The 15,056-nt window shown below is 30.8% G+C and overlaps 1 protein-coding gene across 3 annotated transcripts in view; it reads left to right on the top strand.

The window, feature by feature from the left end:
* The window catches only part of LOC106466144 (hemicentin-2-like), a 40,106-nt gene extending 25,410 nt beyond the window's left edge, over nucleotides 1–14,696 (top strand). For 2 of the 3 annotated variants that reach the window (XM_022394036.1, XM_022394084.1), the window contains exons 6-16: nucleotides 1,633–1,743; nucleotides 2,329–2,532; nucleotides 3,544–3,837; nucleotides 4,031–4,321; nucleotides 5,523–5,810; nucleotides 6,885–7,190; nucleotides 8,258–8,389; nucleotides 10,397–10,424; nucleotides 11,759–11,847; nucleotides 12,112–12,228; nucleotides 14,251–14,696. In XM_022394036.1, coding sequence (XP_022249744.1) covers nucleotides 1,633–1,743; nucleotides 2,329–2,532; nucleotides 3,544–3,837; nucleotides 4,031–4,321; nucleotides 5,523–5,810; nucleotides 6,885–7,190; nucleotides 8,258–8,389; nucleotides 10,397–10,424; nucleotides 11,759–11,847; nucleotides 12,112–12,179 — 1,811 coding nt within the window. In that variant the 3' untranslated portion in view covers nucleotides 12,180–12,228; nucleotides 14,251–14,696. The remainder of the gene's footprint in view (nucleotides 1–1,632; nucleotides 1,744–2,328; nucleotides 2,533–3,543; nucleotides 3,838–4,030; nucleotides 4,322–5,522; nucleotides 5,811–6,884; nucleotides 7,191–8,257; nucleotides 8,390–10,396; nucleotides 10,425–11,758; nucleotides 11,848–12,111; nucleotides 12,229–14,250) is intronic. The other variant, XM_022394138.1, reaches the window with a different exon arrangement.
* Nucleotides 14,697–15,056: the final 360 nt, after the last annotated feature.

Genomic DNA, 15,056 nt, shown 5'->3' on the forward strand with positions numbered 1-15,056 from the left:
GTCGGGAGAGGGGGAAGACTTTCGAAGCGTCGTCCTGTAGAGTTGTAGGTTTCGACCACAGGCAGTTGCTGTCCATTGGAAACTTAGATTCATTATGAATACTCTGCCTAAATATCCTATCAAAGATTATTAATATGTATATTTTTGGGTAATATTAGTAATATGTATATTTCATAAAAAATTCCACGTTTGAATTTGTTATACTTTCAAGCACATTGTAATACATAATATTAAGTAAGGTGTGTAATTTTCATTATTCAACCAGTAATCTTAAGCTAATTTTGACCAAGTAGAAAATCTTATAAAATTTGCACCGTACCTATATTTTAAATGATAGCGCTGCAGATGAAAGCGATACGGTTTAGATTAGTCTGAACAGGCCAAACATGGCCAAGTGTTAAGAATGCTGGAGTGAGATCTGGGGGTCCATCGCTCGTGTCCTATTACAGGAAAAAAATCACGCTTTTTGACAGTGGGAATAATGATCAAACCCAACTATTCGGTCAGACATTTCAAAATTAGGGACGGCTAGCGCATATAGCCCTTGAGCAGCTGTTCTCGAATATATCTAAAAATGCTAAATAATTTTAAAATACTTTTAATAAAGAAAAGGTTTGGGAATTGAATCTCTTTATTTTAGAATATTTCAGTTTGTATTTCCAATTTTAAAACTTCGTTTTTAATTGAACTTGTAGAAAATATCTCAACACTGATAACCACATTAAACAGATTCTCTTACGAAATTTCTTACTCTAAATACCAAGTGTGATCACAAACGAGAAAAAAGGCAACGCAAAGTATTAGGGTAACGTGTTTAGAACTTAAAGGAATGTGTTTATTTTCTGTTACTTATTTTTGATTGGTTCATGACATTTACTAATACACTACGCAAGACATTTATTATATTTTTTCTACAATTACGTGATAAATGTATCATAAGAAGGAAAACAATATTTTAGACTAAATCATTGTTTTCAATTACGTAAATAAAATGTCGTGAAATAGAGAATGAAACTTATAGTGACTAAATTAATACACGTTACATATATCGCACTAAGAACAATTCATTTTGATACCATATATTCTTGAATTAATCAAAGACCAAGAAAATGTTCATTAAAATATTTTCATTATCTCCAAAACAAAATTGCATGGAGGGTGAATATTCTAATAAATAATATTGTAGAAATAAAGAACAAATACGAATAAAGGGAAAATTAAATGGTTGTGCATATATATAATTTAAGTACTCTTCACTAAATAAATTAATTGTCAAAAAATATATGCAACTGTGAAACATATGTGTATCTTCTGTGTATAGCACAGTTTTAATAGACTGTACCTGAAATGATAATATCCATGTTACAAGAAATAGGATAAATTAAGTTTCAGTATGTATTTTTCTATAATATTTTATTTATATACATGCTGTTTCTGCTATCGTGGAAAATAGTCCAAACCGACTGACATTAAAACAGTATAGTCCCTCTGGCTCAGCGGTAAGTCTGAAGGTTTATAGCGCTAAAAACCGAGTCTCGATATCCGTGTTGGGCACAGCAGTGATAGCCCATTGCGTAGCTTTGTGCTTAATAACAAACAAACAACTATAATCTATATATATCTTTTTTTCAGTACCTCCCAGAAGAGTGTTCATTGTTGACCAGGACGAAGAAACGGTCGAAAGTTCAATTGAAAGACTTCAAGAAGGGGACACTATTGCCCTTACCTGTGTGTCTGTGGGCGGTAGAGTTTATTTTGTTATATAGATAATGCCGAAATAAATATAGGAACATAGAAAAGTATATTAAATAGATGTTTTCTCTTAACGCCTAATTTTACACATCTTGGTCAATTCAACACATGTCGTATATCAGGTGTAAAATAATACGTTTTTTCAACTGTTGGTAACCTTGCTGTACTACATTAATCGTGAAACTTTAGTTATGTGGATGCACCTTCATTGGTTTTGAAAAATAAACTCACAACGCAGAATATGTGAAGAGAGCTTTCTTCAGGGGTTCTAATTTTAAGTTATTGTAACACATACAATGTCTTTTCTGCCTTTAACTTCTCATAATGAACACTAGTTTAGCAAAATAAAACTTGAAAAATGATCTTTGGGTTTGCGTTGCCAGAAATATAAGTATTTGAAATAATTAATTTTCTATTTTTAGAATAACTTCATGAAATATTAACGTAGCCCATGTTCCCTTTAAGTTTAAGAGGAATATACCTGTCATATATATATATCTCGTTTCTAAAATAGATGACCTTATTTCAACATAAATAACAGACTCCTATTAATTAACAATGAACTTTACTTCTCAGGAAAGCCTCTTCCTAACGTCACCTGGTGGAAAAATTCCAAACTGTTTGATGATTCCTCAAATATAGTTTCGAGAGATAAAATCAGGAATGAGCTTGTAATTCAGAGTTTACAAAGAAAAGACGATTCTTCGAGTCTGACGTGTAAGTCATCGAACAGCAATCTGACATTGCCTGCAAGCAGCACAGTTATTGTAAAAATGATCCGTTAGTACCTATTTATCTTCACTATTTGTTTGTTGTGTGTGATAATGTTAAAAATTTTAGTGCGTTATTTGTATTAGCTGAAATAACATATACTTAATTTTTCCATTCTAAATTTTGATGTTAATGGCCAATATTTCCAGGTCTTCCAGCTACAATCACGCCTACTGACCTTAACGTACCAAAAAGTTAAGACTAGTATTGTATTACTTTACTAGCCGTGGGATAGCGGCCCATATAATGGCTACGATTTTATTTTATTTTTCAAGTACAAACTTTTATCTGTTAGCTCGTCATCTAGTTGAGATCTAACTGAAGTTTTGAACTCAGGAGGTCAAACCCTTTCGATTGATGTATTTTCTCGCTCCCAAGATGTTATAGATTAATTTACACTAATCCTACCTAAAAAAATTTCAGTTTGAGGGTAGGCTGGTAGAAATTCTTACGAGTAAAAAAAAATGGAATTGGGTATACGCGCGCAGCACTAAAATATGGCTAATAAAAAGGAGGGAAAAGGTCTCATAGATTAATTTACTCTAATCTTGCCTAAAATAATTTCAAATTGAATTTCACTGAGGCAGGATTAATGTAAATCAATCTATAAAACCTTGGATGTGATCAAAGGATCAATCGAAAGGGGTTGACTTCCTGAATTCAAGACTGTAATGTGATGACAGGGCTATGAGCTAAAATGTATGCTTCAAAAAACTCAGAACAGTTCTGTGAGCCGCTATGCCTTGGCTAGAATTGCTTATAAGCAGAACAATGATAGACAGGCAGGAAAACATATGCAAGACATAACTCCGACAGGTGGAGGAAATAATGTAAATTATATTTGTTTGAATAATTATTTCATCTCACTGACTTTTGAATAATTATTCTATCTTATTCACATATCAAACTGAGATAACTTATGTTCAACTCCGGAATATTATTAATTTATATTAATTCTTAAATTTGCTCAGATGCGATTTAGTCATCTAATTCTTTTCATTCTTAACATATCGTCAACAGTTAAGCCATTATTCGTGAAGATAATTTCCCCACATCATCCTTTAAGTGCTGGCCAAAGAACTCAGCTCCAGTGCCATAGTTACGGTTCTAAGCCAGCGGCTCATATCTCCTGGTGGCAAGGAAACAAAGAACTTACTACGTCAGCAATAACTGCGAAAACAGATAATTCCACTTTCAGCAAACTGAGTTTCACCCCATCTGTTGAAGACAACGGAAGTTACTTGTCTTGCCGAGCAGATAATCCGGTGATACCAAACAGTGGCTTAGAGGACGGGCGAATATTGGATATTCATTGTAAGTTACCGTCTCCCGTAACTTATTTGAATGAAGTAACCAAGCTATACATTATGTCTTAACAAACAAACAAACAGTTATAAGTAAATAATTACTATCTTACTCAGTCTTAATCTTCTGACTATAGGGTGATAGGGCTAACAATACAAGGACAAAATTGATTTCTTCTTCTTCTTCTTTTTTTTAATTGAAGATCTCCCACAAACATCCTTGACGCCCGAGACAGATGCAGACTTGAGAAACCTTATCGAAGGAGATGAAATTTTCTTGAAATGTGTCACAAAAGCAAACCCGGCGTTGAAGAGATTGGAGTGGATAAAAGATGATCGTGTGTTACAAAAAAATCAAAGTGAGAATATCGTTATAACCAATGCAACTTTGGAGATAAGGAGTTTAAAACCAAAAAACAGAGGAAGATACCACTGTGCAGCTTATAATGATGTAGGACGAGCTGAAAGTAATAGAATTACTCTTAACCTGAAATGTGCGTAACTGTTGTGAATTACTAAGTACTGTGAATAAATAGAGTATTATATATTATTGCTCACATCAAAAATACTCTAAGAATCATCAAGCTACAAAGGAGTTATTTGTTCAAATTCTATATAATTTCATGTTTAAAAATTAGTTGTTGTGTTTGTTTTATAGAAAAGCCACATTGAGTTATCTGCTGTGTCCACTGTAGAGATAAACCCCCGGATTTAAGCGTTACAAATCTGTAGACTAACCACTGTCCCATCGAGTGATAGCGGCCTTGAAATTTTTCAGTTAACTGTTATTCGTAACCACCTTAGGGATAAAATGTTTGCCTTTGATAATAAAATTTATTTTAATGATCAGAAACGAGATATTAATGAGATATCGTCTGAAAAACGCATATTTGACAATTTAAAAGAGTGGCCAAAAATTATATTTTTAGCTTGAAAATAACACGGTACTTAATTACGATGTCTGGGAAAGGAGTATATATATATATATATAGGTATATATGAGTTTCGTCGCAGGCAGTGGGGATGCATGTACCCATAAAAAGACTAGCTATCGAATAGAAGAGACTTGATCTTATGTTACTAAAAGTCTGGAAATGTGACATGATACATAAGGATAAACATTCATAGGAAACATTTCGTGACTGATGTTTTCAGTACTGACCTGCGACTACGGGCTCTTGAAATCCGCGACCCCTTAGATGAAACAATTATGATATGAATGTCTATACTATAACCACTAACTCCAAAATTTACTGAAATTAACTCACGAAGACATCTCTGATGAGTGTCGCCACTTGCGATGTCTTTACTTGCAGAATGCATTCGATAATTATTTTGATAATACTAGTTGTGCTGTGCGCAGTATAGAAGTCATATCGAGCTACATGTTATAAAATGACAGATAACATCAGGTGTTTTTGTAACTTTTGAAACTGATGCTATAGTTTCTGTACAATATGTAAATATATAATATATATATATATATATAATAGAAACACTGTCTTTTGTCTTTACTGTAGGTATATATGTTCATGGAAAAAGAATAACTCTAGAATGCCCAAAACATATTATTTGAGCTTATGATTATGAATATGTACTTAAGAGATTAGACTTACTGGTTATGTTAAATCCATATAATAATTTTAAAAACTTATTAACTTACTAATGTATATTTAAACAATATTTTAACAACAGTTGCTCCCATCTGTGCCCAAAGGAAACAACAAGAATTCAGAGTTATGAGAAACAGCAGCGTAACACTAAAATGCTTGGTACATGCCAACCCTTTTGACCTTAAATTTCAGTGGTACTTAAAAAGTTCTGCAAATATAGAAGAAGTGAACGGATATAAAGAGAATATGACTTTAAACACTTTGGTCTATACTCCATCAAAGGATTCTGATTATGGAGTCATCATCTGTCAAGCGAGCAACAGTATTGGTGTTCAACAAGTACCATGTGTCTTTCACCTTCTTCCGGTAGGTAGGTTAAGTTCTTTGCTGGCATTTTATAATTTAAGCATGTAGCTTTAATCTGCTTTCTTTCTAATACAACTGATAATAACTTGAATATCCGTATTTATAAATATAATTATTTAATGTTCATACTGCGATTGAAACCAGGCAATTCAATAAAATACTCAAAACATGAATGTTGGTATTAAAAAAAAAAAGAAGAACGGTCAGCACGAGTATTCAAAATATATATATAGATTTTATTTGTTTACTTAATTACTGTAATGATCTTATAAAACTGTGTTTAGATTTTGTTTTAGTTTCTTCACGTGTAGTTACAAAAAGTTTTAGTTGGTGTTATTACTTGTTTAAATCCATTCAGTTCATATTCTTATGATAAAATATCAGTATTGAAAAGAAAAAGAGAACGAGATGAACAAGTAAAAAATGAAACTCAAATAATGTTGTTTTTACAACGCTATGAAACTAGACTAGAGTAAGCAAACGTATTAATATGACATGATTTATTTTCTTAAATCATAAACTAAGACAAATGTTGACAATCTTTTTCAGAAGGGAATTTCTCAGTTCCTTTTGATTTCTCGAAAGATATGAAAGAACTATACCATTATGTTTTTAGTATCAATTTTTTCATACAATACCATAAAAATGGCGTTTTAAAGTAACGTGAGCTATTTGAATCTGGTTTATACTTATCTACACATTCTGTAATGATGTTTTTTGTTTACTAATAATTTAGATTTATTCTCGAGTGAACTTAAAACATGGACTGAGTTTTGACAAGCAATATATGAATTGTTATTTATGTTATTTTTCTCGTTGTGTGCATAAAGATTGGAGAAGAATGCGATCCCAGTATTAGTTGAGATGTAACAACTATACACATAAGTTACAGATCATTACAAAGAGATCACTTTGAGTGCTCAACCCCATATGTTACTGTCCTATGTAGAGTTAAAAAAAAAACTTTAAATGAAATCCTGAATTAATTTTTTTCTTTAAATAAGAACTTTTTATTGAAAATGTACATTGCAATTCTAAAACTATTTTCCTCGATAAATGACCTTTCTTTTTTTTTCAGGCAAACCCGATTTTCTGAAAAATTGTGTTATTTTCGACCAGTCAACCACTGGATTTTCTGTTCATTGCCAGGACGGTTACAACGGAGGACTCAACCAAACTTTCCACATGGAAGTGTATGAAGTAACAGCAATGGAGCATAGACTCCTTGCTAACATAACACATGACACGATACCTGTGTTTGGAATTCAGACATTACCGTCAGACTCGACCTTTAGTGTTGTGTTGTATGCTTCAAATAATATTGGGAGAAGTAAATCAGTAATTTTGAGAGCACGTACAGCCTCTGCAAAACAAGAACTGAAAGGTAAAGTGTATGTGCAAATTCATTTGCGACAACTACCAGATTGAAAACATTATTAATTTTCAAATATCAGTTTATTTCATTTCATGATATGAAAACATTCTGGTAAGATCATTACAAATGGAGAATCTAGTTTAATAGCATTTATATATATGAGCTAACTTAGTTAGGATCTAAGATTAAGCATTAAAAATGAAGCAGATAATTAGTCACAAAATTGATATATTGTCCAATACGATATTTAAGAATTTCAAACTGATAATAACTCAGTTATTTTCTAATGTATAATTAAATATGCTTTCTTCATTTTACAAAATAAACTTACATTTCAACATCAAAACTGTTGCATGTAAAGTAAAAAAAAAAGCGTAACTGTTAAGAGCAGAGAATATCACAAGTAATACAAACATCAAAACAAAAAATATAGCAAAGTACATCAACAGTCCAGCCATTAACAAATTTCATGAAATAATTGAATGAAGGGGCACTTTATCCTGTTCTATTATTTAGTTAATAATTATTCAATGCGTTTTGCTACTATACTCCAGCTGTAACTGTATTTGAACTACTGTTATTGTTACTGGCAGATTAAAATGCTATACCTTTTGTCAACAATTACCAAATCGGCCTTGCCTATCCTGCTATCATATCTTTAAAATCAGCCGTCGGCGTACCAGTGATGCACAAGCCCTGTGCAATAATATACAATTACTTTCATTGGTTATGTCAACAAAGGATACTTCACAGTGTACAGCACAATCATCTTCCACCCTCGTTTAATTTTTGTGGTCAATTTTCTCCGTTTTGGACAAACTAAGAATTTCAAAACTGGATACATGTTGTTTTTTTATTTTATTTCTGACATTGTATTGTTAATATTAATTTTTGTTTGTCCGAAATAATTATCTATTTATAATAATTAATAATTAATTTATCTTCATTCGAACTCATATTTATATATACAGTTATAAAAGAAAAGGTAATATGTACCTCTAATTAACACAGTTGGAAACTGATGTCTCATTGCAACGCATTATATCTTATTTTTATCTATGCTATTAACTTTTCAGATGATTCAGGTGACATCGAAGTCCGCCTGTTAGTGGCCGCAATTGCTGGAGCTGTTGCAGTTGTTATTATTCTGACAGCTGCTGGGTTTATCATTTCCCGATATTATCGGAGGCAACAGTCTCAATTTTCAGGTTTGTTATAAAGTTTCATAAACAGAATAGTACTTTTAAATCGAAATAAGGCACGTGGGCACAGAGCCGCAAATAATTCACGTATGCTTTAAATAAAGGGACGAGAAGTCACGTTTATATCGACTAACCAACAACTTGGCTGTTACTAATCTACTAATTTGAATGTAAATACTAAAAATTGTTTGAGCAAATTATAATTATCATTATTTAGTTTTTAAGGTATGGAAAGAAAAATACAGATTTTTTTAATTATTTGAATCAAAGCTCAACCATAAGTTAATGCTAGCATACACGTCTTAATGAAAATAAATTTGGCACGTTTTTACGTGTTTCAATATCAGAATAATGCCTTTTAGTTTTGTTAAAAAACTAAATTATGTGGTTTATAACAATAGAAAAAATAGATGAAAGTGAAGTTGCACACACTGAAAGAGTGGGTTAAATACGTTCACTTATTGGATGTTTTTTTCCTTCAAACATTTTTAATATATATATATATTAACAGCAACGACAATAAGGATAAAAACGAAATATTTGTAAAGTTTAACGCCTTTTAGATTGGTATTTTGTAAGTAGAAATGCAAATTTTAATATACATATTTTCAAACATGATCTAATATGACATTTCTCATGCAACGTTTGTAAAATTACAACATTTAAAAACAGTATACTATTTTTTTAGTTAAAATAGGGGGCGAGTTAAGATCTTTTTAATGCTGCATGACATATGTGCAGTAGATGAAGCATATATATTTCTTGCATATACGTCAATAAAAAGCTTCATCTGTCCAAGGTTACCCACGGCAATATTTATTAGATATAAAATTATACTGCTAAGTACACTTTTACCAGTGTTGGCAATCTGCATTCCTTTCGCTTGAGTTGATCGAACAGCCATATTTTATGGTATGTTCAGCCCATGACTAACTAAGCACCCTGCAGCAGCGGATCTTTCTCTGCGGTCCTTCCAATTACATCCTGAATCCGATGCTCGCTTGCCTCGAGTATTATAACCAGACTGTATAATTTCTGAGTGGTAGCGCAAAATGTATACGCTTTAATTCCTGATGCATATCTGATGACAGAAATTTCCTTTTCTAACGCGTGGTGGTTTTCAGAGATAAGTTTTAATAGAGAATCGGACAGTTGTCTCTGACAGCATATTACAGAAAGCGGTACAATTTATGTAGGCTAAACTTATCTCAAAAGCCAAAGGCAACACTACTTAATTGAGTCGCAAAAACGCAAAAGATAAGATGTTGGAAATAATGAAAGAAAACTGATTGTGTAAATTATCTAAAATGTGTTTCAATGTGAAGCCATAAAGTCAGAGACAGAGATAAATTTCCGTTTACATTTTGTTCAGATATAATTAAACGTCATTTAAATGTAACATATTTCTTAAAATATATTTGTGTATGTTGGGATGATATGCATGGTCTGCCAGTATCATGAAAGTAATTTTTCTTCTTAATATTTTACTAGCAACACGAAATAGTAATATCGAAGGTGAACTGCTTTATCAATATATTTACTTTCGAAAGTTATGACTCCTTATTTTATCGTGATGAACAGGACGATAACAATTATCTTTCTTAAAGCTATCTTCGTAACAAACATTTTTTTTTTTTATAAACTCAGTATTACCAAAACTATACATGTTACTATTGATGACAAGTTTATAGCATTTATTTACATCATTACCAGTAAATAGTTCTTAAATTCTAACTTTATGGTTGAACATATGAGCCTGCACTTCTACTGATACTTGTTTAACATTATTGTAAGGAGAATTAATGAAATATGTTTGATATTTTGGTAGCTCTTAACATTAAACTCTAATTATCACATGTTATAATCCTTACACGTGCAAGCTTACATTGTGACATAAAGACATGTATATTCATTTTGATTGGATTTCAAGTGTTCTGGACTAGTTACGTATAGCATCAAATATTTGTTTTTGATGGTAATAGAATGTTTTTTTACGATTCATTTTACTTTCAGGTCAAGTGGAAGAACCCCACAGAGATGAGTAAGTTCCCACCAATTTATACATTATTTACCTTGCTTTTCAAAGAAGTACAAAGGCACTGGGGGCTAAAGAGCGCTAACGTCCTTTTTAGCAAATTTCATTGTTTCAATCTTTTTTTTTCTTGTTTGGGAAAGAAAAAAAGATTCATTTTGTCGCTATATGGGTTTTCTCAAGTGATTCTTCCCCATTTCACGGAAAGTTATTTGTGGTGTTACTAACAAATTGAACTAAATATGACCATCAGTCTCGTAGAGGTATGAACGTAATAGAGTCTCTTACTGTTATCTTTTACAAATCATTAGTATTTTTAATGCTATCAGGTCCTTGTTAAACAAAGTGTTCACTTGTTAATAACTTTGATGTAACTTATTTTATGATTGTCTAATAGATACGTTTAATGTAAATTTGCTGGACATTTTAAGCCTCTTTTTTTAATCTCAGGTAGTCTCGAAGACCTAATGAGACATAATAATATCTTGATTCAACGAAGGTACTAATGTGATACTTGAAATGATATCCAAATGAGGAGAAGTTTTTGTTACTTGAGTTACATATATAAAGTACGTTCATAGATGACATATTGGTTTTGTCAAAGCTAATATTTATATAAGTCAAGGAATTTAATGCAAGAGATGTAAAGAAAAGCATTATAAGTTAGTCTTGTTCTGAACAATGTTAGCTGACTCTACTGAACAGTCGATGTATTTTTCATCAAACGTCTTGCATCAAATATCAACATGAGTATGATATTTTTATACCATTATACTAAGAGCAATAACATACTTAAAATGTGCTTGAGAGAACAATATGTGTAAATTAAGCATTGGTATTTTTCCAATTGGTGAGATGTTTTATCATATATGTAATGGTTAATACCACATCAGATATTTTATCAGAAGAATGATCCAAACAGTTTTTAAATATAACAAAATATCAACTATCTATCTAAAACAGAAAAACTAAAAAGTAATTTATTTTCCCAGGAATGATATTTCTTATGCTATAATAATGCATCATTATAAGCGTTTTCTGTTAGTTCAGAATTATGTTTCTATTTAGAAATGTTAATTTTAATTCGGGTTCTCGCTTTTACATAAATTAAACAATTTTCCTTGTTATAATAGCAATTTATCTTATTTCAAGTCAAATAAGGTGTTGTTAGGAAGAAATTGCGGTTTTCATATAAAGTTTGGGAATTGAAATTGTCTGAATTTTAAAAATGATAAAGTAACATGGAAATAGCAGATCATCAAATCCAGGTCCCCTTTTCTCTGTATTCACGTCAAAGTGGATTTGATGCGAATTATTTTGTTTTACCAAACAATTGTTTTCAGGTTATTTCCTTTGCAAGAAGTTAGTCAATTATCGATTCCTGTTTCTACTGTGAGAACAATAACTGGATTTAGAGAAATGGTTCCTGTAGGTGAGTACTGAAAATGTTGATACATGTATGTTTGTAGTTTAACGTAAAATTATAAATTACTTTACGAAAGCATTCTAGATAGATTCAATTAAATGTAATAAAAAATGAACAGTTATGTTACTGTGTAATACGAAGTAACCAATTGTTCCGATTTAGTGGAATTAAACATTAAAATGAAATCGCATGATATTTCCTACTGTGTTTAAGTATGTTAATATGTTTTAATTAAAAATAAAAAAATAACTTTCTACCTGTTCTTTACAGTTGAGGAAGTAACACTGCTTAGACAAACAACAGAAGCAGATATCACACAGACGGAGCAAAGACCTTAACTTTGTATTAGATATTGACAAAGGATGGACCAAAAAGAAAGAATTTAAGGTGAGACTAAAAATATAAGATTTTATGTGTTAAGATGTGGAATTTCATATAGGTTGTTTTAATATTATAATTGCCTAATTTATGCTACCCTATTTTGTAGTCAATATAATGCTTTAAATCAAACAAAAAATACATTTTCAAGGAGCGTCATGTATGTATTATAAATCTATGTGAAGAAATGTACAAATATAGAAATAGTGCTTATTTTTTCGTCATATGAAAGTTTTAATCTTCGTAAAAATATTCAAGAAATTAAAGGAGAATTTCAATAAAAAAGCGGTTATGATTATTTGAAGAGATATGGAAAGATGGGTAATAAAATAGTAAAGGCGTACGATTGCAGTACAAAAAGACAATTAGGAATTTAAACTTAGGGAATGAAAGCAATGTAATAAATTTTATAAAAATAAATCATAGAAACGTCAACGTCATTTTCTCGTGAAGGTTTTGATAACTATGTACTCATAAGGTAAGGTTAAACTACCATTTATATGATATCTTACCACTGTAAATTTTCAAAAGAAAATAATGTAGTAAAAGTTATTTACCATGCAAATAAAATAAGAACTCAGTAAGTTTAACTAATTGTTATGCAAAATATAAGGTTGGAAAAATAGATTAAAATACTTGTATTAATTGGTCTCATAACATAATCTACATGTATATTATAGATACTGTCTTTCTGGCTGAAAGTAACTCCATTGGATGGTGCAAACAAATGTCAAAGTTTTTGTTTTTTATCTCTTCCGACGACAGAGATATAATTTTCCCTCCTGTGAGTGAGAACAGTATAATTCAAAAATTTTTGGTCAGATTTGGTGCAAAGGTTTCTTGTCCTGCGAGAATTTATTGGTCAAGAACTGACTAATTACGTTTTGTTGAATGTGGTACAAAGAGAAAAATCACACTTGAGATCAACCACGAGACTTTCAAAACCATGCTAAATTTGAGAACAAATCAAGATAGAAAGGTGATCTTAACACCTACACCTATACATTTGGGGATGAGGAATATTTGGTGTATGTTTTAGGTTGGATGCAGCTAAAGTCAAAAACATTGCTGGGCGAGGGTTGCACTCTATGAGTGCCTTTTTATTTTTTCTCAATCGATTTACCATTCGATAGATAATGCACCAAATTTTATGTTAAAATGCGTTTTCAATACAGTGTGTCATTTTTAATCCTCTACTAACGTTATAATATTGAGGTTGCGCCATTGTAACTGTTCAGGCTTCATTATTTGAATCTGCTACTATATAAAAATGAAAGATACTACTCTAAAGCCTATATTATATATATTTTTAATAAAGCAATTCTCGTGGCTACATAATATACTTTATGAGATATACATATATATATATATATATTTAGGCAAATCCTGATAACTAGGATATTTCCTAAATTTTATAATTTGGTCGCGCTTACGAAGATTTTAACTGCGTACAGTAGTAGTGATTCCTTTGATGTTTTGGTTGGCTAGCTATAAATAGTATTAGTAGGATTAAACCAGTTAACCCTGTAACAATTAACCATAACAGTCTTCATACCAGAGTCACTTTTTTAGACGAATTTTGAAGATAATTGTGTTTTATTATGTGTCCCATGCTATTTAATTATTCACTGATGATACACTAACAACGTGTAGTGTTCAGTATTATCGTAAAACCAAGCTGTTAATTTATAATTCGATATTTTGAGTGAAGCAGCATATAAATAATATATATAATGGCAAGGAACGTGGTTTGACTGGTTTATATTGTTTGTGATACAATGTTAAGCTAGGTAATACGTCTAGTGGCAAGGAACACGGTTTCACTGGTTTATATTGTTTGTGATACAATGTTAAGCTGGATAATATATATCTAATGGCAAGGAACACGGTTTCACTGGTTTATATTGTTTGTGATACAATGTTAAGCTAGATAATACATCTAGTGGCAAGGAACACGTTTTTACTGGTTTAAATTGTTTGTGATATAATGCTAAGCTGGATCTTAAAAATTATTTATTTAAATATTTTTAGGAAAATGACGAGGGAAAAAATAATGGTATGCAAAAGAAGAAATGCTCAGAAACGGAATAACTTACCAAGATGTCCTCTTCATTATACCATTTAACATTACTGTTTCCTTCAAACTACATAACTGCATCACAAACAGTGACTTATTTCATTTTATACATATATATATATATATATATTGAGTCAAGAAATTGAATCACTAACCTATATACGAGATTTATATGTATTTTTGTATAACTAAATCGTACCTTTCATATTATATGTATCATAAAATTCATATCGGTATTAGACTTTATCAATTACTACCCATGGTAGAATTTAAGATAAGTAATAGTCATTTGTAGAAATATCCTCCTTCCAATATGGGAAAATATTTTCATATAATAGACTGATTTTCAATAGAATAAAATATAATTAAATGTGTTAATTCACTTTTGTAGTGCATATTGGTGTATAAAAAAACATTTTAATATTGGTAATAAACGACCTTATAACACCAAATTTTGCTATTTTTCTTTTATTGGACACTCCAGAAAAATAACAAGTTTGGTATTATAAGGTTGTTTATTACTATGATTAAATGCATTATTTACAGTTGTGAAAACTTTCAATAAAAATATTTGTTTTCTGAAGATTTATTCAATGCTGGATTTGCTTAAGGTTAAATTATACTAAACTTAAAACATACAAGTCTAATTCAGACTGCATCTTATCTTTATTTCATATTTTTATCTTCAATTTCAATTTGTGACGAAGAGAAGCAATAAATTGAAGTTATCAGTTAGTTCTCGTTCGTATTTTTATACCTC

Source organism: Limulus polyphemus, unplaced genomic scaffold (genome assembly GCF_000517525.1).
Source record: "Limulus polyphemus unplaced genomic scaffold, Limulus_polyphemus-2.1.2 Scaffold2, whole genome shotgun sequence".
Taxonomy (NCBI): domain Eukaryota; kingdom Metazoa; phylum Arthropoda; class Merostomata; order Xiphosura; family Limulidae; genus Limulus; species Limulus polyphemus.